This window comes from Anopheles aquasalis, chromosome 3 (assembly GCF_943734665.1).
Source record: "Anopheles aquasalis chromosome 3, idAnoAquaMG_Q_19, whole genome shotgun sequence".
NCBI lineage: Eukaryota > Metazoa > Arthropoda > Insecta > Diptera > Culicidae > Anopheles > Anopheles aquasalis.
In genome coordinates, this window is record NC_064878.1 from 25,366,596 (window position 1) to 25,392,703 (window position 26,108).

At 47.2% G+C, this 26,108-nt stretch overlaps 6 protein-coding genes across 9 annotated transcripts in view; 4 read left to right on the forward strand and 2 right to left on the reverse strand.

Annotated features, from left to right (window-relative positions):
- The window catches only part of LOC126575725 (zinc finger CCCH domain-containing protein 18-like), a 5,911-nt gene extending 1,257 nt beyond the window's left edge, over window positions 1-4,654 (forward strand). The window contains exons 2-7 of one of the 4 annotated variants that reach the window (XM_050236571.1): window positions 86-317; window positions 609-2,716; window positions 2,786-3,350; window positions 3,446-3,570; window positions 3,641-3,860; window positions 3,936-4,654. In XM_050236571.1, the coding sequence (XP_050092528.1) occupies window positions 632-2,716; window positions 2,786-3,350; window positions 3,446-3,570; window positions 3,641-3,860; window positions 3,936-4,108 (3,168 nt within the window). In that variant the 5' untranslated portion in view covers window positions 86-317; window positions 609-631 and the 3' untranslated portion in view covers window positions 4,109-4,654. Of the gene's footprint in view, window positions 1-49; window positions 318-608; window positions 2,717-2,785; window positions 3,351-3,445; window positions 3,571-3,640; window positions 3,861-3,935 lie in introns of those variants that run through there. The other 3 variants (XM_050236572.1, XM_050236570.1, XM_050236573.1) reach the window with 3 other exon arrangements.
- Window positions 4,655-6,865: 2,211 nt separating this feature from the next.
- Window positions 6,866-7,862, reverse strand: LOC126576361 (uncharacterized). Its single transcript, XM_050237607.1, has 2 exons — window positions 7,633-7,862; window positions 6,866-7,326 (listed from the first exon to the last, which is right to left on the reverse strand). Exons 1-2 carry the CDS (start codon window positions 7,714-7,716, stop codon window positions 7,141-7,143), a joined length of 270 nt encoding a protein of 89 aa, XP_050093564.1. The 5' UTR covers window positions 7,717-7,862; the 3' UTR covers window positions 6,866-7,140.
- Window positions 7,863-11,732: 3,870 nt separating this feature from the next.
- LOC126574458 (uncharacterized) lies at window positions 11,733-13,211 on the reverse strand. The gene has a single exon (XM_050234669.1). The coding sequence runs from the start codon at window positions 13,209-13,211 to the stop codon at window positions 11,733-11,735; it is 1,479 nt and encodes a 492-aa protein (XP_050090626.1).
- A 66-nt stretch (window positions 13,212-13,277) lies between these two features.
- LOC126574463 (transmembrane protease serine 9-like) lies at window positions 13,278-16,050 on the forward strand. The gene is made up of 7 exons (XM_050234681.1): window positions 13,278-13,304; window positions 13,927-14,135; window positions 14,203-14,605; window positions 14,680-14,818; window positions 15,181-15,370; window positions 15,424-15,817; window positions 15,904-16,050. Exons 1-7 carry the CDS (start codon window positions 13,278-13,280, stop codon window positions 16,048-16,050), a joined length of 1,509 nt encoding a protein of 502 aa, XP_050090638.1.
- Window positions 16,051-19,839: 3,789 nt separating this feature from the next.
- Window positions 19,840-21,473, forward strand: LOC126574989 (uncharacterized). The gene is made up of 2 exons (XM_050235443.1): window positions 19,840-19,911; window positions 19,986-21,473. The coding sequence occupies exons 1-2, from the start codon at window positions 19,898-19,900 to the stop codon at window positions 21,265-21,267; spliced, it is 1,296 nt and encodes a 431-aa protein (XP_050091400.1). The 5' UTR covers window positions 19,840-19,897; the 3' UTR covers window positions 21,268-21,473.
- A 127-nt stretch (window positions 21,474-21,600) lies between these two features.
- On the forward strand, window positions 21,601-23,358 carry LOC126575312 (uncharacterized). The gene is made up of 2 exons (XM_050235941.1): window positions 21,601-21,917; window positions 21,993-23,358. Exons 1-2 carry the CDS (start codon window positions 21,844-21,846, stop codon window positions 23,236-23,238), a joined length of 1,320 nt encoding a protein of 439 aa, XP_050091898.1. The 5' UTR covers window positions 21,601-21,843; the 3' UTR covers window positions 23,239-23,358.
- Window positions 23,359-26,108: the final 2,750 nt, after the last annotated feature.

Sequence of the window (26,108 nt, forward strand, 5' to 3'; positions counted from 1 at the left end):
GTAAAACAAAAAAAAAGTTTCGAGTTTGTTCAAGTATAGTTCAACAAAGTATGTTTCCGAACTTTCGATCCGCTCTACTCAGTAGAGCCCGAGCGCGAAACCGACGCGAAGCGGCCGTGTGTAACCGTCCTGGTTAGTTGTTGTGAGTCCAGTTCAGAGTCCCAGTAGTGTCCGTTGCGTAGTAGTTTGCCAGTAATAAGGTAGTGCAAAGCAGGGGCATCATGTCACAAATCGAAGCGAATGCGCTCAGAAAACGAAGGCCAGAGATGGCTGCCAAGATGATGGGGCCCCCTGTGTGGCCCGCGCTGCCGGGAGTAGTAAGTATTGCTTACCCTTTTTGCGCTTTGCGCAAACTCAGTCGGCCAGTCGAAGGTCGAAGAAGGCGCGGGGAAAATGAGGCAGAACCAGCCAGCTTCCTACCAGAGAGCTAGCCACCTCCAGTAGGCGTAGAACGCTGAGCTGAGAAGGACATTGAGTGCGAGAGGCTGTCCAAAGAAGTACCAAAGAAATGGTCTCTTCCCAGTGGCCCAGTGGGGGAGAACAGGACGTGAGAAGGCTGACATTCCACGATCGGCAGTAACTAATCGGTTGTCAATCCCTTTTTACAGCTTACCAACTTGACGGTTTGACGATGGACAGCGATGATTCGAGACCCGGTTCGTCGGCATCGAACAGCTCCGACTCGGAGGAGCAGGCACCGAGCCCCGTCACAAAAGAGGAAGAGGAGGAAGAGGAGGAGGATGATGATGATGATGAGGAGCAGTCCGATGGTTCCGGATCGGCCTCGCGCTCGGTGTCCCCGGCTTCGAATGCTGAGCCGTTAGTGAACGCCGGCAGCAGAGGTGATGGAACTTCTGAAGGAGGCGCTCCCGCCGGTGATTACGGCGGAGGAGGTGGTGCCGATGGTGTTCCCGCCGATGGATCTCGTTCCAGCACTCCGGACAGTAGCTCTCCGAAACATCCGCACGAGGAGGAAGAGGGAGGCCGGTCACGATCAAATTCCCTCTCCTACCGGAGTGCCGACAATTCGCGCCAATCGCAACCGAAATCACCCCAATCACCATCGACGAATCGATCGCGATCACCGAGCGAGGCACGTTCGCTTTCTCCGGAGCAAGGTGGCGAAGAGGAAGAGGAGGACGGTGATGGTGGGCATCATAGGCGGTACAATCGGTCACTGTCGAAGGAATCGAACCACTCGGACAGCCGCTCGAGCAAGGGTCGCCATTCGCATCACCAGCGTCTCCACCATGGGCAGCGCTCGTTGTCACGCCACTCGAGCGGCACCAACCTTAGCGAGAAGCTGAAGGGAGAGGAGATCTCGGATTGTGAAATTGAATCCGACGGCCAGGAGAAGGAGGATGATGGGGAACCGAGAAGAAGAGCGGATGCGGATGAGAAAGCAACCGGAGGGGGTGGTGGAGCGGCGATGAGTCCCGGAGCCAAGAACAGTGCCCTGGACATGAGCCACGAAGATCTGAGCGACGTTAGTTTGGAAAGTGACAACGAACCGGAAGCGCCCGAACCGGAGAGTGATCGGGGAGCGCATGCGGTGAAGAAGGCCAGCAAAGGAGACAACAACGATGACGACGACGATGAAAATCAGGATCGACGCGGTGGGCCGGGTGGTCGATCCGCAGATGAAGAGGATGACGAGGAAGGGGAACATGATAGTGAGCCAGAGAACAGAAAGCGTCAAAATCGCGACATCCGGCACTTCTCCGATGATGAAGATCGCAGCCAAGCTCAGGTTCAGGCCCAAGGTCAGGCTAACCGAGATAGGGATGGATCGCCTGGCCGTGCAGAAACAGCGACCACACAGCAGCCATCGAGTGAGGTGGAGAGACCGAAGATCGTCGATCTGCGCCAAAAGCTCGAAGAAAAGAAGAATCAAATGCGTAACCAGACCACGGAGATGCACGCCAGTAACGGTGGTGGTGGTGTAGGATCGATGCTCGATGCAGGCAATCTGCTGGACAAACAGACCGATGAAGATGCCCTTGATTTCGAGGCGGAGGAAGGTGAATGCGCCGAAGTGGCGAAAGAGAAACCACCAACGGATCGTAAGGCGGACGATCGGGATGGTTCACCGAAACCGGCGGCCAAAGGCCCGGATGGGACGGACGAGTCGAAGAAAAAGAAACAGGACAATGCTGACAGCGAATTGGAAGAGGGTGAAGAGCTAGAGGAAGGAGAGGTAACCGATGAGGATGAGAAGCGTCCGGAGGAATCGGAACCGAAGCCAATCTGTCGATTCTACACCCGTGGCCAGTGCACCTGGGGTATGAGCTGCCGCTTTCTGCATCCGGGTGTAACGGATAAGGGTAACTACACGATGTTCGACATGGTTCGTCCAGTTCCGGTAGGCCATCAATCGGCCGGTTACGGAGGTCACCCGGCTGGTGGTCCACTGCATCCTCTCGATTACCGGCATGAACGGCCAGCGCTGCACCATCTGGCGGCACATCATCCCGTGATGGCACCGTATCCACCGGCCGTACTGCCAGCACCCGTAGCACGACCGCCCATCGCAGAACCCCTTACCGAGAGCGCCTGGGAGCGTGGACTGCGTACGGCCAAGGAGATGATGCGCAAGGCTAGCAAGCGCAAGGAGCAGGACATTGATTTTGATGATAAAAAGATGAACCTCTCGCTGACACAGGATGAACTGGAAAAGGACAACTACTACACACGGGATCGTGCCTCGCCCACGAATGTAAGTGACCGGTATGTCCAGTGTGTTTGTTCCGACGATGCAATAACGCACTTTTTTTTTCATTTACAGCTTTCGCCTCCATTTGGAGGTGCACGAGCACCGGTTGCGGCGGTGCCACCGGCCTACGACGCTTACGGTGCACCGCCCTCGTCAAAGTATGGCCGTCCTGCGGCACCTCCCGCATTTGAAGAGGATGCATTCGGTCGTACGACACGCTACCGTGAACTCCCTTCACACCGGATGCCACAGTACGAGGATGAGGATCTCTCGAAACGTCGCAATCCGCGTGGTGGAGCCACACGGGAAGTGATTTTGCAGCGAGCGGATGAGTGGAGCGATCCGTGGATGCGTTCAAAGTCACCGGGTCGTGAAAAGAGGGGAGGCGGTCGAGGAAGGGATCGAGCACGTAGTTACAGCAACAGCTCTTCGTACTCCAGCTCCAGCAGTAGCTCACGATCGGGCTCGAGTTCGGAATCGAGCCGTTCACCCTCACCGAGCGCACCAGCGCGCCGAGCCCGCTACGATAGTCACCGATCGAAGGATAGTGATCGGCATGCAGCGGGTGGTGGTGGTGGTGCAGCACACATTCGGAAGGTGATCCGAACGCGATCGCCGAGCATCAGTCCGAGACGTGGTAAGTTTGCTGCGAGAATTCTCTCTCTCTTGTTCGATGAGGAGATGAACAGGATAGAATCCTCATGCTTACGGTGCTTGAAATTTATCTTTTAGCAGGCGGAGGACGTAAAGCATCACCGGTCGTTGTGAAACGGATTGACAAACGAGGCCCCTCTCCAATCGTTGTCGAGAAGCAACGGGTAATGATCGAGAAGGGTGTAGCACCGAAACGCAAAAAGGTAAGACCGATATCCACGTCATTTCTCATTGATTGTGACTCTCAATTGACTCGCTCCTCTTTCCAAACAGTCACCATCGATGCACAAGGTAGCGGGTGAAAAGCGCCGTCGTCGCAGCGCCAGCTCGTCCGGCTCGGGATCGTCCGATTCGAGTGATTCGGGCTCCGAGAGCTCATACTCCTCCAGCTCCGACAGTTCATCGCGTGAAAAGGCACGGTCCGCTGGTGGTAAAGTGATTCGTACAGCCGACGGTAAATTGGCCAAGGGAGCCGCTGGTTTGGTGAAAAAAGGTATGCGCATCTTAACGGAAACGACACCTAGAGACCGGTACTGTACTAAATATTCGCTTTGCTCCTCTTCCGCAGATTCAAAGAAGGATGGTGGTAAGGGTGGCGGTGCACAAGTGATACCACCGTCGAGCGCCGCGATGGAGAAGGCGAATGCGGCCGCCTCGAAGAAATCGTCCCGGCGGGAGGAACTGCTGAAACAGCTCCGTGCCGTTGAAGAAGCGATCGCCCGGAAGCGCACCAAGATATAAAGCTTTCCGGCTTTCCATGTATTCTACCGAAACGAACGTGGCACACTTCTCGGGATCAGAAAGCAGATCACGAGCGACAACAGGAACCACTGGTGTTATCAATATCCGGCGATCCACCGACCGACCGACTCATTCCACGGCGATACAGCTTCTGTTCGGTTTTGTATGATTTCTTTCGGTTTTGAAGCGGACAGACACACCATCATGTTTCTTTGTGGCTTCATGTGCATTGTACGGACGACCTACGGAGGGAGCCTAGTAAACCGGTGACCGGTTTGCTTTTTTTCGCCTCTACTTTTATTTCTCTCTTTCATTAACGGCTCCGGTCTGTAATCCGGTGCGAAGAGTCTTTTGATTAAACCGATCATCTCCGCGTTTTTGTTTAGCGTAATTAGCTTGTGAAAAAACGAGCAGTTTCGCAGAAGCAGCGTAGCGTGCAAGTACTTCGTATAACAGGAATCCGATACGATCGTCGATAACGACAGGAACAGAGGAAAAAGATAGGGTAAATGTAATAAAGTAACGATCAAAACTTTATAAAACGGAGTGGACGTGTATTTCCTTTGTCTTCTGGCCGTCGGTTGATCGGTTGATGGGGGTGAGATCTCTCTCGGAACCAAGAAGCGTGCTGTAAAGAAGAGATTCTGAATTAAGCGATAAGACGATCACACTGGAATGGAATGAGATGGTGTGGGAGGACCAGATTGAGATAGTGCGATAGTATCGCCATTGATTCCGAAATGATCTCCTGAGGTGGAATGACCATCTGTGGCAAACAACTTTTTGGAGTCGAAAAGAAAAAAAAGTCATAAATTAAATCGGCAAAACGTACTTCTTTCCAGCATAACAGGTTCGTGCCAGGATTTTTCTGAGCGCACCATACCGGAGCGTAGGGGGAGAATAAAACAGATAACATAATAATCCTTCTTAGTAGGGTATCTACAAAATTCTGATGATAGAAAAAGAACTCTTTTACAGATGAACGGAAGCACAGAATTGCCCTCTCTAGTACTTGATGAAAATACTCGTTGCGATGCAGTGACTGACTTCCCCAAGAATAATCTATTCAGCGACAAATGATGACCCAGGTTCAAATCTATCCAGTAAAGGTCATCGATGGTCCAGCAAAGGTCATCGAATTGCCGGCTTATTATTATTACCGCAACATTTTACTACATGTTAGGAGGTTGGCGTTAACCCGCGGCCACCGAAAGGAATTCTTTCTCGCCAGATGATGCTCACACTTTGATTGTGCTGCGTAAACAAAAACTGTCTTATGCAAATAACCGAATCCTAACAATTTCACCTCGACTTTGCATCATTAATTCATTAGCACATCGACTGTTTGTATTAAAATGACGACTATTCTTCTACTGAATCTACCGCTACTAGCGAACTCTGACGAGGTGCCAGTCTGTGGTGATGCTAATGATTTCTACCAACACTATCAGCACGTTCTAATGATTAATGGCCCCCTTCCTAATGAAGTTGATGGCAGAACTTATGAATAGCGACTCTCTATTAGCAGCATCATTAATTATAGTTCTGTAAAAACATGCCAACAAGGTGGAAACACCGAAATGAGAATGCATGTCAACCGTCGTCTAGGTGAATGGTTTAACGATTTAGCAGTACGTGCAGTTCATTCTTTGCATCAAAATACGGACAGTTATGTCCTAAAATAGAGACAACCGTTTGCATATTTTGGACTGTGCAATGTGCAGAACTGATAAGATATGATGAGACTGGTTGAAAAAGATTTTCGGACACTCAACCCAACACGAGGTGAGAGGGGTTTATTCAAATTTTTGCACAACTGTTTTGCATCCGCTTCGTGCGATAAGCGAACGGGGTAGAACTAGACCCCCGGATCCGAAGCAACGGATCGCACGATTGAGCATTTCAAATCCAGAATCACCGTGAATTCAAGGACGACCAGTATATCCAAACACATGGATCAGCATGATGGCATCGACCGATCGACCGATCGGCAGGTAGTAGATGGATTTTGATAACAACAGTAACAGCACCATCAACATCGGTATTCCCAGAAGTTTTCGATCTTCCCGGTAGCATCACGAACGAGTCAAAGCGAGAGGAGATGCTGACGCGGTAAAAACCCTCAAATCGGAATTCTGATCAGCAGAAGATCGCCGTCCCCCAAAGCGGAAGGCACGGGCCCAAAAAGGCCAGTGAAAGATGATCCTTGCTCCTCGTCTCTGAACCGGCAGCTCGAACAGAAAGAAACCTCTCCCGAGCCGAACGATTGAGTTATGGGACCCTGGCCCAGATTGTCGTCTTTTCTCGCTCGAACTCACGCTCGTTGCGGTTCGAATGCCGACCGTGGAGAAGTCAAGGTTTTGATAATGAAAGGTGGAAACTGGTTTGCCAAAAATTTTTACATGACAAAACCAGATTGGCAAGCAGCGCACGGACTTTTGGGGGGACAGGAGGGTGGACAGGTTTTTTCGCGCGCCGCCACATAATTCCATTCCATTCCGTTACCGTGAGCGCGCGATGGCTCCGATATAGCCTGTCCGGTGTCCGGTCGAACGGATGTAGGGTGAAACGGCTGCAACGGCCAGTGGAGAAGGACCTCCAGTCGAGGGTGAACTCCGGTTTTCGAGTCGAGCACGAAACTAAGAACAGCTTGAACACACGATCGATTTTGAGGCTTTTACACTTTATCATATATTTCCATCACTCTCTCCCTCTCGCTATCTATCTCTACGCACAGTGCATCATCGTTTGGTTGGTTAACTTTAAGCCTTTACCACGAGGCTTGACTGTCTTAACGATATACAGTAGTGCCTTACAAAGCTATTGCACCGACAATGGTTTGAGGAGACTGACTGACTTGCGAACGAATGGTGCCATTGCTTGCAACCGCACTGCACTGCACGCACGTTTCACGCACGTGAATTCACTTAGCACACATACACAAAAACACACACGCACATACACTGGTGCATCAGATTGCTCCAAAGTTACTCCAGGCGGTCCGCATGGAGACCGAACAGATGATCTTCACTTCAGATGGTCTGACACGCGGTTAGGCTCCGCGATCGCTGCTCAATCTCGACGCGGCGCCGTTTCTCGCGGGTATCGGTCGTGAAGCAGGTGCACAGAATCATGTACAGCATCCGGCAGCAAAAGTCCGGCGAAACGGAGCTCTTCCCCGTTAGCACATCCACCAGAAAGTCACATTCCTCGTGCACCTGTAGGCAGATGGAGAATGGAGAAGGCGAAGGGTATAAAAGAGGCAATAGAATTGATCAGCATCCAGATACCGTGATGGTCGTGTACCGATCGGTCACGATCTAACCATTCCAATGGAGATTCATCACATCCTCCTCCCACCACAGGGTTGCCCACGGAACCGATTTCGCATCTCGCAGCGTTTTCATGCTCACTTTTCTAGGCGCCCTATAGGTACTGTGGCTTTATTACCCACCACAAGTTTCTTCTGATCTTCAGTTGCGCAAAATCCACTGTAAATCGCACTCCGCATCCCCCCCTCTTACCTTGACGTCTCGCACTTCCTCCACACCGCTCTCGATGTTGATGGCGAAGCTTGGATTGGTCTTGTTCCGCTTCAGAAGCTGCATTTTCGTGCCGGTCCGTGGACTTGGTGGTACTGAGGGTGGGCAGCACTACGACGGAGTTGTTGAGTAGCAAGAAAACGAACTCGATCGCAGCAAGACGATGGTGGGCTTTGCGCAACCAGCTCAAGCTCTCTCTCTGCGAACGCAGCGTGGCGTGTGCGCTTGGATGACGCGGCGTGGTAATACTGACGCTGATCGTCAGCGCGCTGAGACCCCGCAGCAGCAGCAGCAGCAGCGGTAGTAGCGTGAGCATAGATCAGGGTACCTGCTCTCCCTGGCTGGGGGTACGGTTGGCCCCTCCACTGCGTATCGTCCACTTCTTTGGAGATGTACGCAACGGAGGGCTTGCTCTTGCGATCGCTGTCCGGCCCACTCGCACAAGTCTCTCGTTAGCCATACCCGTACCGCACCGTGCGGGTGAATTTTTGGATAGTTTTTGAAAGGGAGAGGCCTGAGGATTGAATGGAGTAACGGAATTTCCTTAAGTTTCCTTAAGATTTTTATTTGTTATCCAACTGGTTCTCTTCTTTTATTATACTGCGGTATCGTCTATTTTTGCCTCAATCTCCTGAGTTCTGGAAACTATTAACCATTGTTTGCGGTCTCTCTTTTGCTCCGTTATCGAGTTTCTCTCGTGATATTATGTTGTTGTCTTTTGTTCTGTTTTATTGGGTAACATTTCCCAGAATATTTGTGTCTTTGAAGATCCTGTATCTTACAAAACCTGCCTTACAAAGGTTGCTTATGTTGTGTGATGATTAAAGCATTCTAAAACTTTAGCCAATTCTGTTAAAGTAAAGTATTGTGTGTTTCGGTGTAAACTATTCCACTGTTTTGCGTGGATCTGTTGAGAGAAGCTGGTTAATTATACGTACATTCTTTATTCAAACCCATTCCCTATTGCTGTATGATATAGAAAATGTTGTGTTGTTTTAGTAAGAGGATCGTTTGGACATTCGTATCATTCCGCTCTCTTACTTTTCTTTCTTCTTTTTATGAATACGTAGCTTAGAGTGAATTACTCTTATTTTATCGCCGATTTTTATTTTATTTGTTACCTTAGTTTATTTTTTTCTTAATTCTTAGTACTTGGCAACCTTCTTCAACCATTCCAAAGCGCACCAAACCAACGATCATTCCGGTTTGATCGTTGATCTTCATTATTTTTCTCTCTGTTTTCTCTCTCTCTCTCTCACTCTCTGTGACGATCATTCCACCAGACGCATCACAAGGTACCTCACTTCATAACGCATCTCAGCCGCCGTTTGCAGCCCAATATGTCGACGACCCACAACCGACCGACGGTTCTCTCGCAGCTTGCGTCCGCGGTGCCCTGCTTGGTGTCGCACGCAGCCTCCCCAAAAAAAAAAATGGAGGGAAACAGTCAGTCAGCTTGCGGCGCTGACGCCGCAACAGACCAAAGGTGGGAGATCAAAAAATGCTTTCAAAACCAACATCTGCCCCAAAACTCACTGCGGTCCCGCTTCATGGCGTTTTTCGTGTGTTTATCATTAATTACCAACTTTTCGTGTTACGCCACGCCACTCGAGATGTTCGTCGGTCAAACTTGTACTTTCACTTACGCATCTTTGAGTAGATGATGGGAAGAGATCCATCAACCAGCCGCGTTAGTGAGGCGGTGATCGTCGTTAGCAAGCGTGTATACGGGCAAAAAACCTCTGCAAAAAAATGAGAGCACAAGCACTAACAAAATGGTGCTTTCGGGTGGTGTAGCGGTTTTTTTTACCACCACTTCTTATACGTCCCCCCTCCATTAAAGTGCTCTTTTTACATTCATTTACACCGCACCACGAGCCGGTTGCTTGATCGCATGAAGCAACAGCAAACGGCATTTCAGTCCAGTAAACCGCAGAACACCGCCGCAGCCTTCCTTTGGTTGGTGGTTTTCGTTTAATGCTCTTCCAGCGATCGTGCAAGTCACGATGGAATAAAGAATATAGCAAAAGCGCCTTTTCCACCGTTGAATGCGGTTATTCAGTTGGACATATTCTTTAGCAGCACAGACGCTTTAACTTTAGGTGCAGGTTACACCATTTCAGACACGGGACTGGTGGACCACTTGCAGTTGTTGCATCACTTGGCCCAGCGCTGCACCACCAAGTTACAAGACGCCCTTCAAGGCCAGCCATTGCAGAGAATGGCTGGCCGAGCTGCCGAGAGTCTCGAAAACTCGTAAACACACGCCATGCGGGCGCGCCGAACCGCGCGTCGCTTTGCGAGTCACCGTCGAGGTCAACGCCGTAGCGGTGGCACTGGTGGTGGTAGTGGAATCTTTACCTAGAGGGGGTTCGCCCCTTCGGCTGCACGTTTCAAGGTCTACTATCCCTCTCAGATCGAGCAACGACATAAGACAACGAGCTGTGGAGAAAAAAAAAGGCGAGATCGATGTCAATAGCGCCGAAGAGCGAAGAAGCAAACGCTGCAAGGAACCGGCGTACTACTTCTTCGGCGTAACGGTAATGAATCGCACGCCAAGGCAGATCGTAGTAAATGGCACTGGCTGCACAAACACGCACACAGGCTTCATGCTTTGACCATGGACTTCGGAAATGATAAGTGTAAACAGTATTTCATCATAAGCCCCCTGCGTGATGATCGCGCGAGACCGCTCGCTAACATTTGCATAGATGAATATGCGAATACGATGGGCTGGGAAGGAGCTTTTTCTGTTTGTTGGCGATAGGAACCGTCAGCTGTTCTTCGCGGTTGATTCATCTAACATCGTACCGCCAGCTAGCACCGAAAAACGGACATTGGCCGCATCGGAACGGCGGAACGACAACGAACGCCATGTCATGGGGGACCAATGCATCGCGTCACGCGTGGAACCAGTTTCCCGAATGCACCTCGCGGTTGCATAATTTCTAACGCACGCTGCGTATTGCTGCACGTATCGACCGTCTCTCTCTGGGTGTATGTGTTTCGGATAGATAACAGGGCGAGACAGATTTCGGTTGAGCAATCGCAGAGATGTCGTGGGGTTCGTCGCTTTTCGTCGCGCCTCTCAAGTCTTTTGTTTGTTGTGAGCGATTTGGAAGCGCAAACGGAGCGTCGACGGTATCTGGATGATGCCATAGTTTGCTGTTATCATCTCCAACGAGCTTGAGGATTTGGTATTGGTTGCGGACGTATGGAAAGTAACGGTTCAGCTGTGTCAATTGTTATGCTGCTGCGGGTTTTCAGTTGTGCAAGCAATGTTTTCTCCGGAGCGTTGTCGGGTTTGTCACTATTAATTTGTTTTTTTTTTTAATGTTTTGTATGTGTTTTATTACACGAAGCAATTAAATAAGAAATTCCATAATTAATCACTTTATCGTTTTCGAAAAAAAAACTGTAATGCTGATAAACATGCGTATAGCTTATAGAGTGTTTCATGATTTGCAGATACAAAAGAAAATAAATTAAAATTAGTGCCAGTTGTTTAAGTAGTGATTTGGCCATTGCAAGGAGCATTGTTAAGAATAAATATTCACGAAGGTTTTTTTTTTAACATATATAAGGACGGACGAGCCGTATGTTTGTATTCACGAAGGTCAATAAATCAAAAACGCTTGTCCAGCAACATTATAACGGTGCGTTGATCACACTCAATGGATATCCAATGTTTGTTATAAACATTTTTTAATAATAGGGCTAACGCACCACTTAAAATGGGATGCATTTAAAAAGGCTTGTTGGTGTTGATAAAGAAGGTATCTAATTTTTATGTATAAGTTTTGATATTTCTTAATTTTTTTCGATTCAAATATTGCTTGTTTATACATATTTTTGAGTGCATAAGGAATAAAATTCAAATGAAAAACGCTTATTTCGATATTTTTTCCCCAAAAAAATCCTCCAAAAAATTCGAATGGGTTAGTTTTAATCGAAACAATTTGTATTTACAACGATATTTGAATGAATTGATCCAATCACGACTGATCAATCCTTCTATTCATTCTCTCTATTACAAAAAATGTTTTAAATTATTATTTGCAGCTTTTATGGATCTACAATCGTTATCCGTGCTGACCATCGCCTTCTTCGGGGTGAATGTTGTACGCCAACTGATCCGGCCGCTCCATATCCGCCCTGGTAGTTGCACCCTGCACCGGTATCACTGGAATTCCGTTCGTTTTCGGCGGCGCATCCTTGGCCATTTCCCGCTTGGCCATCGTCTTTAAGCGACTGATACGCTGTTCCCTCTTCTGCGCAGCCGTTAAAAGCTCCTTTCCGGTGGGAACGAGCTGCTCCAGCGAATGCATCGTAGCGGCATGGTTACACGACAAACACCGGAGAGCGTCCAGCGGTTGCAGTGGCCGCTTGGTACCGGCTGCCTGAATGCTTCCGGCCAGCACACCCCTCAGTTTGGTCACCATCAGCTGGGTGTAGGTGAGCGAACGTCGAATGCGCGTCTCCAACAGTTCCACCGCGTCGCGATCGCACTTGTCCGCCATGCTGGCGCCCAGGTTCTGCAGCAAGCCCCAGATGCGTTGCAGTTCGTCGCTAAAAAACTCTACCTCTCGATCGATCTCCTCGTGCAGTTGCTCGATGGCGGTGTGAAATTGGTCCTGCGAAACACGCGTCCGGAAGTGGTCGAACTCGACGCGCCGTTCCAGCTCGTGATCGATCGTTTCCAGACGAGTTTGTGTTTGTTGCTTTAACTCACGTAGCTCCTCCGCGAGATTAAGTGCTTGATCCGAGAAGTTCGCTCGCAAGGCGTGAAGTTCATCTTGTATCTTGGCTTCATGCTTCTGTAGCGCGCCAGTCAGCTGCTTCAAGGAATCATCAGTTGAGTGGTCTCGCTCGGTTAAGGTCTCAATTTGCCGTTGCAGATCGTTCTGTTTCCCTTCGAGTGTATCAATGCGTTCCTGGTTCGATGTAAGCACCTCTTCCAGGGCTTGAGGCCACAGTGCACGGAGGCTTTCTGCCTTTGTGACTTCAAACGTTGAGCTCCTCGATCTCGTCGTCAGTGGTTCGAGTTCATTTGTTTCGGGAAATTTCAAACCACTGACAAGTCCTAAAAGAATAGTCCGTATCCCGTCGAGTTCCTGCTTCAAGAGGTCCTCCTTCTTTGGCAGCTCAGCTAAAGTGCTACGCCTCGGGACCAGTGCCTTCACGGAGCTGGGTACGGTATGCTGATAGAAATCGATTGGAGATGGCGCCACATCCGGTCGCGAGCTTTTGGAGGATCGAGTGACGCTGCGGCGTTGTGGTTTATACTCGGGACACTGTGCCTTCAGCTGCTGATGAATCGTATCGAGCTGAGCGTGAATGTTGGCCAGCACATCACCTTCCAGGAGTGGCAGAATAGACTTTTCGATCCGTGCGTACTCCAGCACCGTATCGTGCGCCAGTGAGGTGAGGTTACCGATCGTTTCGTCGATTTTATCGAAGCGCGATACGAGCGACAGGTAATCGATCGCATTTTCATGCCCTGGATGCAGTGAGGACGTTCTGCTACCGCGATACTCCTCCAGTTGTTCCACCGTGGGCATGAGTGTGCCACTCACCCTTTGCGCCTCCTGTAAACGATCGGCGAGAGTGTGTTGGGCCGTCGCGAGATGGTCAATTTTTCTAACCAGCTCATGGTAGGCTTCGGTGTCTTCAAAACGCTCGGTTACTGGTTCTTCCGGTTGCTCCGGTTGTTCTAGTTCTTCTCCAGTATGAGAAGCCTCTGCACGGTGTTCGATAGCCCGATTGTCTTCTATTTTGTGAAGCATCACCAGCAGTAGCTGGCGGAGCGCCGTGAGGCTTATGGTCCCTGGCTCAGGCGATTCAAAAGCGGCCGCGAGGAGCTCAGCGCAGCTGCGTGTTTCTTCCATGACGATCACACTGAACAGTCGCTTAAAGTGGTTCCAATATCACAGTGCCTGCTCCGATGATAGACTGTTTTTGTAGAAAACAGCATAAAATCCAACTCCAATCGAGCAAAAATCTCAGTAGGCACCGACCTTTGCATGACCAAAGTCGAAATAGAAATGGTATCTTTTTGTTACGCAACCTAATCAACTTGTTGTTCACAACTGGCGTAATAGGATAATCGTATTTATTATCACCGAATTACCGTCAGGTATACCATACTGCAAGGCACTTAACATCATTAGTTGAATCCCGGAGGTCCATGCGGCAGTATGAATTCTTGCTGCTACGGAGCGGTGCTATTGGCATACCTATGGGGCAAGAACACACTCTGAGGAACAGTCTGAACAGGGAACACTGTTACTTCTTACCATTGCAGGCCTAACGCGAGGACAGACCTCCAACATATCGTATCGGATTGTTAATGGAAGCAGCGTCTCCATATTGGAATACCCGTTCCTGGTGTCGCTGCAGCGTTGGGAGAAGGACACAAAGACGCACATCTGCGGTGGTACACTGATCAGTGATTTATGGGTTCTTACAGCAGGACACTGCGTCGAGTAAGTCTCGTTAGCTCTCGATTCTTTGGATTGTATCCATCTTCTTCCCGTTCTTTCCAACTGTTAGCGAAATTGAGCGGGACCTGTCGGTTATAGTGCGTGCCGAATCGTCCTTCCACGCGTCCGGTGGTGTGCTACTGACCGTAAGCCGCGCGCTGAAGCACGAAAACTTCCGCTACAGTTCTCCCGGGATTGACTTTGATTTTGGTTTGCTCAAGCTGAGCAGTAAGTTCGAGCGAGCGGTCCCGGTACCGCTCATTGCCAGGCATCGACGGATTCCGGCCGGAGAGCTGTGCACCGTCGTAGGCTGGGGTATGACCAAGGGAACTGGCGATCGGGAGCAGCTCCGGATGGTACGATTGCCGATTGTGGCGCAGTCGGTGTGTAGCGAGGCGTACTCACTGTTTGAGCCCATCACGTGGCGTATGCTGTGCGCTGGGTACGAAGACGGGGGCCGGGATGCGTGTGAGGTACGGTAGAGGGCTCATAAGAAGTATTCCTTGGTTCATCGAATTAATTCCTTCTTTCTATTTAATCCTTCCAGGGCGATTCGGGTGGACCACTGCTCTGCCGAGGTATGCAGGTTGGAATCATCTCTTGGGGTGTTGGCTGTGCCAAGCCGAACCGCTATGGCGTCTACAGCAGCATATCGAACCAACGGTCCTGGATCCAACAGATAACCGGTGTCTAGGCTAAGCAGTCCATGCTACTCGTTACCACAAATTATCAGCGAATTTTGTCGCAGATTGATTTGGAGAGCCACGAGGAGAGGCTACAGTAACCTTGTACCAATTGTGGAAATATTGGATTTTAATCACCCCTCGTAAAAATTGGCCAACATCGAAACGGGAAAGGAATAAAATGTGTACCATGCCGTCTATTACCGGTCCAGCGTCCATTAGCGAAGGTTCAGCGTGATGTTGAGCGTGGTGCAGATTATCGCGGTCATTACCGCTGTTTTGATGTTCCGTAATGTCCCCAACACTGGTAGTAGTGAACTGCAAGAATCCATTAATGTATGTTTTGTTCTGTTTATGTACGCTAGCTGGCGAAGGTGGAAGCACTCAGCGACTCTCCTTCCGAATCGTTAACGGTACGGCCACCGAGATCACCAACTATCCGTACATTGTGTCGATTCAACGTTGGACACCCTTGGAAAAGACGCACATCTGCGGTGGAACACTCATCAGCAATAGCTGGGTACTGAGTGCAGCCCATTGTGTGGAGTATGTATAGTGTCAACGCAACATGGCCGGCTGATGAACTGCTGTTCGGGACTCTCTTTCAGTCGACTCACTCCCCAGACCGCTATGGTACGCGCCAACTCATCGTTCTACCGGAAAGGTGGCAAACTGCACCGGATCGCGCAAGTGATCAAGCATGAGAACTTCACCTACATCACTGGCGACTACGATTATGGATTGCTGAAGCTGCAGCAGAGGTATCTGCGGGCAGCACTCGCTAGATTACCTTCCGGTAAGCGACGCTTCCCTCCCGGGGAGCTGTGTGAGGTGATCGGTTGGGGTTACACCTTGGGACCGGAATCGAGGGAACAGCTGCGTTCGGTTGCGCTACCGATCGTTCGGCAGTCAATTTGCCGTAAGGCGTACCAGTCAACCGATGAGATAACGGGTCGCATGATGTGTGCCGGATATGCAGAAGGTTTGCGCGATGCGTGTGATGTAAGAAGCGATCGCCGATTGTCACCGAATTGTAGCCCTAAGATATCTGAGCATCTGATCGCTCGTTATTGTTTGCTTTCGATTAGGGTGATTCTGGTGGGCCGCTCATCTGCCGTGGACAGCAGGCTGGTATCATCTCGTGGGCGATCGGTTGTGCCCGGCCCAACAAGTACGGCGTGTACAGTAGCATCGCAGCGGGTCGTGAGTGGATTAAGCGACAAACTGGCGTCTAGACGTAATTATAGACCAGCGCGGTCTCGATGGTGAGGCGCAACGAAACAATAGAATGTGTAATTTCACGACGGAACAACGGGCACGTGGTGGAATGTAGGAGAATGAGCCAAACATGCGCTTAAATACAGTTTCCTTTTATTGCACTGATCTGATGAGATTGATGTACGACAGGTGGATAGCAAAACTTTGATAAGCTTTTTGATAAGAACTATGATTTTACCTACACCTGTGAGCAATCAAACTAAACATCGGTGGACACAGTTATCCAATAACTTGTAGGCTGAGAACCGTCTTTTCTAATTGCTTTACCTCATCCCTTATTGGACTCTAAACGTGCCACGAGTGCTTTTGGCGAACACTTTCTTTCACTCTCCGTCCGTTTTTTTTGCCCTGCTTACAGGATCCTTGAGCTAATTATATGACCTTCTTCCGTTCCTTGATCACTGAAGGGTCACGCGCGTCTGGGCCATTCCTCGCCACAGGTTTATGACATTTTTCCTTGTTGATGGGAACGGTTTATGCACGTTATCATGAATCTTCACTCGCTTGGTGTTAAAATTACAATCCCGTGTTGTAGTTTGTTGTCTTTTCTAACTGCAACGTAAAATTTACCCTAACCTTTCCGTTTCTCCTCGTTTATCCTTTCGAGAACAGAAAATGTTAGTTTAGGTTCTTACCCGTGTGGTGGGGTACCTTTGCACTTGCCAAACGTGTAATAATGGTGTAGGTAATCGTCGAGGTAGATAACAAGAACCAAAACTGAAGCGACCGAATGTAGGGCCGAGCGGGTGATGACGGTGAGTAAGGTCGCTTCATCATATAGAATCGTTTCTATTTGCAATCCAGCTTTACCCAGAATAGCTATCAACTGCACCGCACAAAACCCATATAAGCTCAATATATAACATGCAAGCAATATGAAATAAAAAAAAACCGCACATTCTATCTATATTTTCAAGTTTTAAATAGCAGAAATGAAAAATAGAAAAGAAGGAATGAGTAATAATAAGGATAAGTAAGTGATAAGAAATAAGAGGCTGCGATAATAGAAAATGACTAATAGTATTCCCACAATCGCCATACAGTTTCTATTTCCATTTCCCAAAGAAAGAATGCCCCGTACAACTTTAACCAACTTCCGAAACACAGCCACATTCAAAATCGATTGAAAAACAAGGAAAGTTCATGGAATAGTGTGCCCGACGGACTCGAGGCGGCAAACGGGAGCATGAATTCGCAATCGGAATAGTAGAATCGGTGCACACAGGTCAGCAGCACACACGAGCACCGCCTAAAGGGAGTTCGAAGTGGTCACTGATGTGCGCACAGAGGCCCGCAAAGGCCCGTTCAATATTTGAAGGCACTGTGTCCTGAGCGATTTTCCCGTAGAGAATCGGATGCCGGCGTTGTGGGAAAAGGCGCACGGTGTTTGCCAAATGCACGCCCTACGGATGTTTTCACTTGCTCGTTGGAACACCTTTTTTGTTAAGGAAATACGGAGAGCAAAAAAAAACACAGTTCACCGAACTGGCACACGTGGTATCCTGGTAAAGCGGAACATGGGATGCAGCAGCAGAACGATACGCTTGGAAGATATCAACATTCACAAAGTGTGCCTGCGGGAAGGAAGTTCTGGCGCTCGTTTGTTCTTGTTTTTAAGTTTCGGATTCGGAAAACTAAAAGAAACTAACATATATTTTTTCACTGTTCGATTTCCTGGACATGAGCAGCAAGGCATGAGCGATGAGCACATCTTTATTGAAGAGGAAATATGTTGCATTGTATGCTTTTCCGGTAGCAATAGGTTAAATTTTTCTTCGTGACTAATAATTTTAAAATGAGTTAATGATTGTTGAAAGCAGATAAATCGATTATGGGGTTAATTATGAATTTCAGTACATGAAATAAATGCTCGTAATTTTTATTTCTGAGAATTTCTTGGGAAAAACAAATAAACTATATACTTTTGCTGAAATAATGTAATAATGTAAAAGAAATATTGATGTAAAGAAGTGTTCCACCGTTTGACAGTATCATTTAAAATGTATAATCTGTATCGGATCGCGCTAACAACATACTACGGCGACGCATTCTCTTTGAGACGCATGCGACGGCCCTTCATTAGCTCAGTGGGCGTTTTGTTATCAGGTGCACCTTCAAACGATTGATTTCTGTGTTCTGAGAGAATCAATTCTAACGCTTCCTCCGTGCACTCCCAGCTCGTCAAATACTCCTCTAGGACTAAATCTAGCTCGTTTTTAAACACCGAATAATCCGCCTGCGACGAATGGTAGACACCCGTGCAGAAGATGTCATTGTCATTGCAGAACGCGATGAATGATTTGCTTTTGACCTGCGTTGAACATGTTTCACACGATAACATCCGGGTCGCCGGTAGGCCAAAGTGTGAAAAGCCACATTGCAAGCAACTGACGCGATTGTAGCGGCTTTGCTATCCAGAGTTATATAAACTTCCACCCAATGCGAATACGCATCGTAAAGTACGAAAAGTGGGCTTGCGGCATATGGAACAAGTCCAGATGAACAGTGCACCACGCTTCCTTGGCCTCCGTGATAGGTTTAACCAAGCTTTCAAGCTGCGGGGAAATTTCCTCCATGTAATAGGTATACATCCTTTGCAGGTAGCTCAATGGCATCTCCGGCACGTATCTATCCATCGTTCTGATTAGCCTCTTTCGCAGTTCTGCTTCTTTTGGACTCTTGAATCCGTACATCCGTACATTGAACACGAATATCAAGCACTTTAGTTCGTTCGGGTGTATGTCTCCCATTTCGGTAGCACAAAATGCTTTATCTACCCTCAGACCATAGCTGATCATGTCTTCATTCTTCTCTTTCTCCAACTGGAGGTACTTCCAGTCGTCGTGTGGCTCGCGATTTAGGTTTCGCAAACAACGACATGAGTTTTCTGACGATCTCGCGAAATGATATCTTCGATATTCTTTCATTTCTGGTGCATTTCTTTAACTCCGATTCTCCCAATCTTGATACCAGCAGCTGCACTTTTGCCCCATCGCTCAATGGCGTAGTATCGTCTTGGAAGACCCCACCGTACTTGAAATACCACTCATCGAAGGACTCCGAGGGATATTCGAACAGCGGAAGGCTCGTGGCCAGGGACTTGAGTTGCTGGTATTCTCACGAGTTTTGGACGATCGGACTGGATGCGATTTACCTGCAAGTGTTTCGCTATTGCCTCCTGCACTTTGGATAGCATTTCCTTCAGCTCGGCACACGGTTCTCCGATGCCCTCAGCGGGTACGTTCGTACGTTCCACCTTAACAGTATTTTTTCTAAAAAATAAAGGAAAACACTTATCAACTCATTTCACCATCAACAAAGGAAGCTTACATACTTTGATTGACTCATTTTATCGCTAATCCTTCCACAATCTCCCAGTTTTCCGGTAAAAATTCCGTGATTCGTTTGCGCTGCGTGAAATCGCCAATTTGTTTTTAAACGTTTTTGCGCGCGTTTGACTTGTCAAACGTTGTTTTGTTCGAAACTTAAGCTCTCGTACACGGTATTCGAAAGTAAGAGCAGGTATTGTCGTGCTGCAATTTTAATTTTGTACGGAATTTTGTGTTTTTGATTGCGTATTTATTCTACCAATTTTCCCATGAAAAACTGACATAGTAACGCACATATCTGCGTTTGCGGGAAAGTTGAAAACACGGCCTTATTTTCGAATACCGTATCCGAGGACCTTAAGTTGGCCGGCTCAAGTGCGCCCTGGCTGGCTGATTAAAAACAAATTAATCCTTTTACGCAGCGGTCACGGAAACTTTACCCGGAAAACTGGTAAATTGTAGATGCAGCGTTAAAATGAGTCAATCAAAGTAAGTAACGCTGTTCTTTTGAATAATCTTGTGGACTCGCATGACTGATTAGTGTTTCCATATTTCCTTGGCAGAATAACCGTAATACCGAGCGTCTCACTCGCTGAGGACTTTGGAGGATCGCATGCTGAGCTGAGGAACATGCTATCCAAAATGCAGATTCAACAGGAGCTGGTGGCGAAGCAGTTGAAGGAGTTCGCGGCACTTCCGATCGTCCAAAACTCTTGCGAATATCAGCAGCTTAAGTACTTGGCCACGAGCCTTCCCCTGTTCGAATATCCCTCGGAGTCCTTCGATGGGTGGTATTTCAAGTACGGTGAGATTTTCCAAGAAGAAACTACATCATTGAACGATCGGGCAAAGGTGCAGCTGCTGGTATCAAGATTGGGAGACTTGGAGATGAAAAAGTACATCAACAGTATCGCTCCTTTGCGAGTGAACGAGCTAACATTCCGCGAGACGATTGCTAAACTCATGTCGCTGTTTGCGAAAACCAAATCGCGTACCACTCGTCGACTGCAGTACATCCAGTTGGAGAAAGAGGAGAACGAAGCGATAATCAACTATGGCCTGAGGGTAGATAAAGCATTTTGTGCTGCTGAAATGGAAGAGATAAGCCCGAACGAACTGAAGTGCCTGATGTTCGTGTTGGGATTAAAGAGCCCGAAGGAAGCAGCACTGCGAAAGTGGCTAATCGAACGGATGGATGAAAAGGGGTCTGGTCTGAAGTTGAGCGACCTGCAGAAACTGTGCGACCAGTTTAAGGAGAATACAACCAAAAAGAATGCCATTACGAAAATCGATGAGATCCAGGCGAAAGTGTGGCGCACGGTTCATCTGGACTTTTTCCAGATTGAGCAGGACCACATCGTCGTTCTGTTTGATGCATATTCGCATTGGCCGGAAGTGTATAAGAGCTCGAATAGCAGAGCATTTACAATCGTCGATACTATGCAAGCGATATTTTCACGCTTTGGCCTACCGCAGACACTGGTCTTATCGTGTGATCCATCTTTAACTCAGGTCAAGAGCAATCTGTTTATTGAATACTGCGATGACAATGACATTTTCTTCACGATACCAAAGGGCCACTCAGAAGTGTCGTCGCATGCAGATTATTTGGACTTTAGACATAAATTGAAACGAGCCATCGAGGAACGCCCTGGCACGAAGAATTGCGTCGAGGCTTTAAGACCGTTTTTGGTAAAACATAAAAATCAAACGTTCCATGGTGCACCTCACCACAAAACACCCGCTGAGCTAATGCTAGGCCGTAGTTTGCGGGTTACAGAGGAAGAACCACCGACATATTTTGTTGGTGGGTTCGGCATGATCGCTACCGATTATCCTTATTAAATGATTTTTCCAACACTAACATGAATTATTCTTCAAAAGTAAACATGAAATTCCAGTGAAGTAAAAATGCGATTCTTAAGAATTATACAATATGTATTAAAATGAAATAAAAATGCCATATTTTGTTATTTTGTAATCCAACTCATCTTTGATGCTATTACGAGTAGCAAAGCGTTAACGCTGCAAGGATCGTTGCAATGTATGTTATGTACTGGGTACGCCTACGCACGAGAAGAAAAGGGATCATTTTACAATAATGCGCAGCCAGCCATGTTTGTACATAAGCTCACAACGAAGATCACTTCGGGAGTTTAGTTTTTTTCGGGAAGCGAGTTCTAGATGCTCCGTCTCGCTTGGCTGCGTTGCGATTTCTGCTGCATCAGCACTTTAAATCGACCGTCCTTGTCTTGCCGCCTGGAGGAATGAAAAGAAGCACACATGGCTTGCCTGTTGGAGATCGAGCAGCAGTAACGGGAAGCAGTTATCATTCCACGGTGGTGACAAAATTTCTCTTTGCCCTTTGGCCAGAATAAGTTGCGTTCATTTCGGTTACAGTATCGATACAGTGTGTTCTAGATGGGGAACAAGAGGAGAAAATGGCAAAATGGTTTTGCTGTGATTGGGGAGTTTGAAATAAAAAGTGAACCAAAGTACGTAAAACGTTTTGCTTTTCTGGATGGTTCGTGTGAGCGATTGCTTTTGATGATTGTTTGTTACTTTCGCAGAATGCCGACAAAGTCTGAGCAATCAAGCAGCGGATCCGGTGATAAAAAGGTTCAGTCTCCATCGTATGCTGAGCTGGAGGCAAAGTTATCGAAAATGCAGATACAGCAGGATGCGATGGCCAAACAACTAAAGGATTACGCAGCGCTTCCGATCGTTCAAAACTCGGTCGAATATCAGCAGCTAAAGTCTTTGGCATCATACATTCCTTTGTTTAAATACTGCAAGCATCAGGAGACCTTCGATGAGTGGTATTTTAAGTACGATTTGATCTTCAAAAAAGACACTACGTCATTGAACGACCGGGCAAAGGTGCAGCTACTGCTGACGAGATTAGGCGAATCGGAGCATCAAACATTTGTAAAAAGCATCGAACCCAAGCAAGTGGCTGATCTGACCTTCTGCGAAATGATCGGTAAACATATGTCGCTCTTCGCTAAAACCAAATCACGCACCACTCGTCGATTGCAGTTTCTCCAGATACAGCAAAAGGAGAACGAAGATTCATTCAGCTATAGTCAGAGGATAGATAAAGCAGCTTGTGCTGCCGAAATGGATGCGATTGATGAAGAAACGATGAAATGCTTAGCATTTATCTCTGGACTACAGTCGGCAAACCAAGCGGATCTGCGCAAACGTTTGATCGAGAAAATGGACAAATCCATTACTTCGCTTACCCTCAAGGATCTGAAGGAAATGAAGGTCGTTTCTAAAGTGTTGGAAAAGAAACCGAAAAGGCCACCACATGGTGCACCATGGGAAGCTGTCCATGTTGGCTATTTGAAAGCGTTGGGCCAATGCTTCGTTGTGGTGCTGGATGAATATTCGCAATGGCCAGAGATAATTCCAGCGGCCGATTTTTCGGCACAATCTTGTATTGATTGCATAGATGATGTTTTCGTAGAGCATGGTTTGCCGCAAACAATCGTCACCAATGATTCAAACCAATTTTTCAGCGGCCGATTTCAGTCATACTGCTACGAGAACGGAATCAATCATTGGAATTACTCGGACTATCAGGATTTTTACTATCAATTCATAGATTATTTTAAAGCATTCGTTTCGGTGAATTCAATCGCCTCGGATTATGATAATGCGAGTTACATGGTGAAATGCTTTCTTTCGCATTTTAGAGACATGCCACTAGGTACAGCTCCCGGAGGTCCAACGCCAGCTGAATTGATGTTTGGATATCGTATTTATTGCAAATATTCCAATTGTTTCGAGATTCCATGTGGTTATTATTAGTTATATGTTTTTTCACTCAACATCCTTTGCTCGCTTAATCAATTATAAAACATGTTTTAATACACACAAGGGCGTGTAAGCCGTATGCATACCTATGCTATTTTTTCTTTCAATGAATTCTAATAAAAAAACTATAAAATGAAGTATATGTAGTAGCTGTTTTTATTTTAGTATACTAAGAAAACATGATGCCACTCGCCACGAGTACCACAACAAGTGTGATAACGGCAATCCACCTCATTAATAAACTGCAAGTAACGAGTTTCGATTCGTCAGCTAAATACACTTTTTATCGTAAAAGAAGGGGACTTAGTGCTTAAGATAACAGCGTTGTGATTTGTTTCTGTCCTCGATTGCATCAGCAACAGTTCTGCGTGAGCTGATTTGAAGAAACACCCTCTTTTTAAGTCTTTCCCTCTACTCTATTTTTAGCTCATGGAAAAGATGCTACGCACGGCATCCGTACGAAACAGGATAATTGAACCTTTTTATCAACTGATATCAGTTGAGAAATAAAACAAAATATCATTCCAGTAAGCCGTCGTAGACCCTCATCCCTTATTCGGCGCCTTGCTATAAAATGGATTTTCTCTAAAAATTAATTTTATAGCAAACTTTCAAGCGAATTTGATCGTTGAATTCGATTTTAACGGATTATAATCGCGACATTTAACCGCGTTGCTACATTAAAAAAACAAAATACTTAAGTAAAACTGCTCTCAAATTAGACTTGCGTGAGTTTTGCACAGGGACGAACCACAAATCATGTTTATCAAAGGTTAAGAGACGTAACCGTTCGCCAGCTCAAACCTGTACAAGGGACGATGAGCTTCTCGCATGTTTACCCGAGTTTATCCTAGAAGCGATTGGCCAACTTCACATGGACATGAAAGGACCTGTTTATTTTGATCTGTGATAAATGTTAATTTGTCGGTGAGCAAATGTCATCGCATCCCAATCATCATGTCCTAAAACCACAAAGCGACCCATAAATTATCCTTCGCATGGGCGCAAGACAGGAAAAACAAAGCACAAGACACAGAAAGGTGCAGCAAAATGGGTGGCCACGGTCGGGCAGAAACACACCGCAGTAGACGGAGTAGAGGAACACGGCGTGTCGAAATAATGAGTTCTGAGATTTTATTTTGGAAACCATCTCCTACGCAGAAGAAGTGAACGGCGTGGATGGCTGACTTGCTGACTGAATTAATGAGCTTAAAGTGATGTAGCGATGGAAAAGGTTACAGTTAAGGGCAGAGAGTATTCAGGAAAGGATTTATTTTGATATGGTTTTGTAGCGAGTAAGACAAGGCACCTGTTACCCTTCGTCTAAGAGGTCTTTGGAAATTTGTCGTCCGTTGGCCAGCATCAAATCACGAATCGGGATGTGATCCAGGATAATGTCACGAGTAGCAATATAAGGACGTTTTAATACTTTAAATTCGCAACTTCTTTGCTTTACGTTTTACGCGAAATCATTACAATTACTTTTTTGTGAATTTAAAAAGCAACTTTCGAATGAATTGTTGGTTTGGTTCTATAGAAAATGTATAAAAAATACAGCCATGGAATTAATTCTGAGGAAGCGCCATTGCATGCTTTTGGCACTCGTCTTAGCTCGGTCGTTCAGGAAAAATGATTAAAGTTCTCCTTTCCCTAAAATTTAATGTAACATACTTGAAAAATTCAACATCAAACATTAAAGGCATTAAGGTGTTGTAATCTAAGTTGGAATAGTATGCAGCCTTCCTCGTCTTAGATCGCCAACCCCACAAAAGAACAAGGACGCGGTGGCTGGCCGATTGGAAATTGATTAAATTTATTACTCGTATGTCGGTGATTAAAAGCTTGCCATCGACTTCCTAGCCCACGTTAGGCGATAACAATGAGTGTGTTTGGCTGTTGATGTAAAAGTTGTTCACTGGTCAGCTTCAAATGAAATTTATTGTTCATCTGTGGTCCTTGGCAGGATGGAGGGCTCTTTTGCAGAAAGTAGTTTCCATTGTACAAAATAATCGCACACACGCTTGCATTACAGACGCCACAAACCTAGACTCCTTGCATGCTGCCCTGTCCTCACTGAAGGTAAAACCATCTTCGTACGGAAAATCCTCGAACGAACCAGCTCATGCACTAGCCTCAGCTCGATCAGGTTTGTCTTAACCCCACCAGTAGTCCTTCGCAAAGTTCCGTGTTAGTTTAGGACCCGGGGAAGCAGTTTAGCAACACCAACCGGTCCCCTTCATCCCTTTCTTTCGTTCTTTCCACATCGCACTCGTAAGTGGTTTGGAATTAAAATTTAATTTGGTCAGTTGGCGCAACATTCCTTCAGCAGCCTGGCCGGTATGGTTTCCTGTTGCTCGTTCGCTTGTTTCATTTCCTTTCCTTGCCTTTTGTCGACATTTCGGTTCCTCGGGCTAACTTATTGCCTCTTTTTTTCCGTGTGTTTGTTTGTTTGTTTGTTTTGTGTCTATCGCTTTCCACTCCGCGTTGGCCATTCAAATGTGAAACCAACAGCGTCATCATCGTCATCTCGCGAAACTGCCCGAGCGACTTTTTGTGGGTGCTGCTGACTTTTATTGTCGTCCACCGGGGCCTACCGCACCGCGGTACCGGGAAAAGTTTGCCCAATTGAGGCTCTCAACTTTCTCCTAAGCCTAGGGACGGGACAGAAGGGAGCAATGAATTATTGAAATTTTACTTGCTTTTACTGTGGCTTTCCGCCGGGTCACGATTGTTTCTGATGTTTTTAAATGGATCGCTTTTCCAACAACTAAGCCAGATAATTGCTTTGACAACAGTTAGTGGGTGCCATTGGCTTCATGTTCGGATTGCTTGCGCGGTGTACAGATTCGTTTTCTATTTTGACT

What these genes read in the sequence shown, in the direction of transcription:
- LOC126576361 (XM_050237607.1), bottom strand. Translation starts at nt 7,716, where the DNA reads ATGCAGCTTCTGAAGCGGAACAAGACCAATCCAAGCTTCGCCATCAAC. An exon ending in AGGAAGTGCGAGACGTCAAG is followed by an intron (nt 7,327 to 7,632) that starts GTAAGAGGGGGG and finishes ATCTGCCTACAG; the next exon opens with GTGCACGAGGAATGTGACTT.
- LOC126574458 (XM_050234669.1), bottom strand. Translation starts at nt 13,211, where the DNA reads ATGCCCACGGTGGAACAACTGGAGGAGTATCGCGGTAGCAGAACGTCC.
- LOC126574463 (XM_050234681.1), top strand. Translation starts at nt 13,278, where the DNA reads ATGGTCAATTTTTCTAACCAGCTCATG. An exon ending in ACAGCAGGACACTGCGTCGA is followed by an intron (nt 14,136 to 14,202) that starts GTAAGTCTCGTT and finishes TCCAACTGTTAG; the next exon opens with CGAAATTGAGCGGGACCTGT. An exon ending in GTTTGCGCGATGCGTGTGAT is followed by an intron (nt 15,818 to 15,903) that starts GTAAGAAGCGAT and finishes GCTTTCGATTAG; the next exon opens with GGTGATTCTGGTGGGCCGCT.
- LOC126575312 (XM_050235941.1), top strand. Translation starts at nt 21,844, where the DNA reads ATGGGGAACAAGAGGAGAAAATGGCAAAATGGTTTTGCTGTGATTGGG. An exon ending in GAAATAAAAAGTGAACCAAA is followed by an intron (nt 21,918 to 21,992) that starts GTACGTAAAACG and finishes TTACTTTCGCAG; the next exon opens with AATGCCGACAAAGTCTGAGC.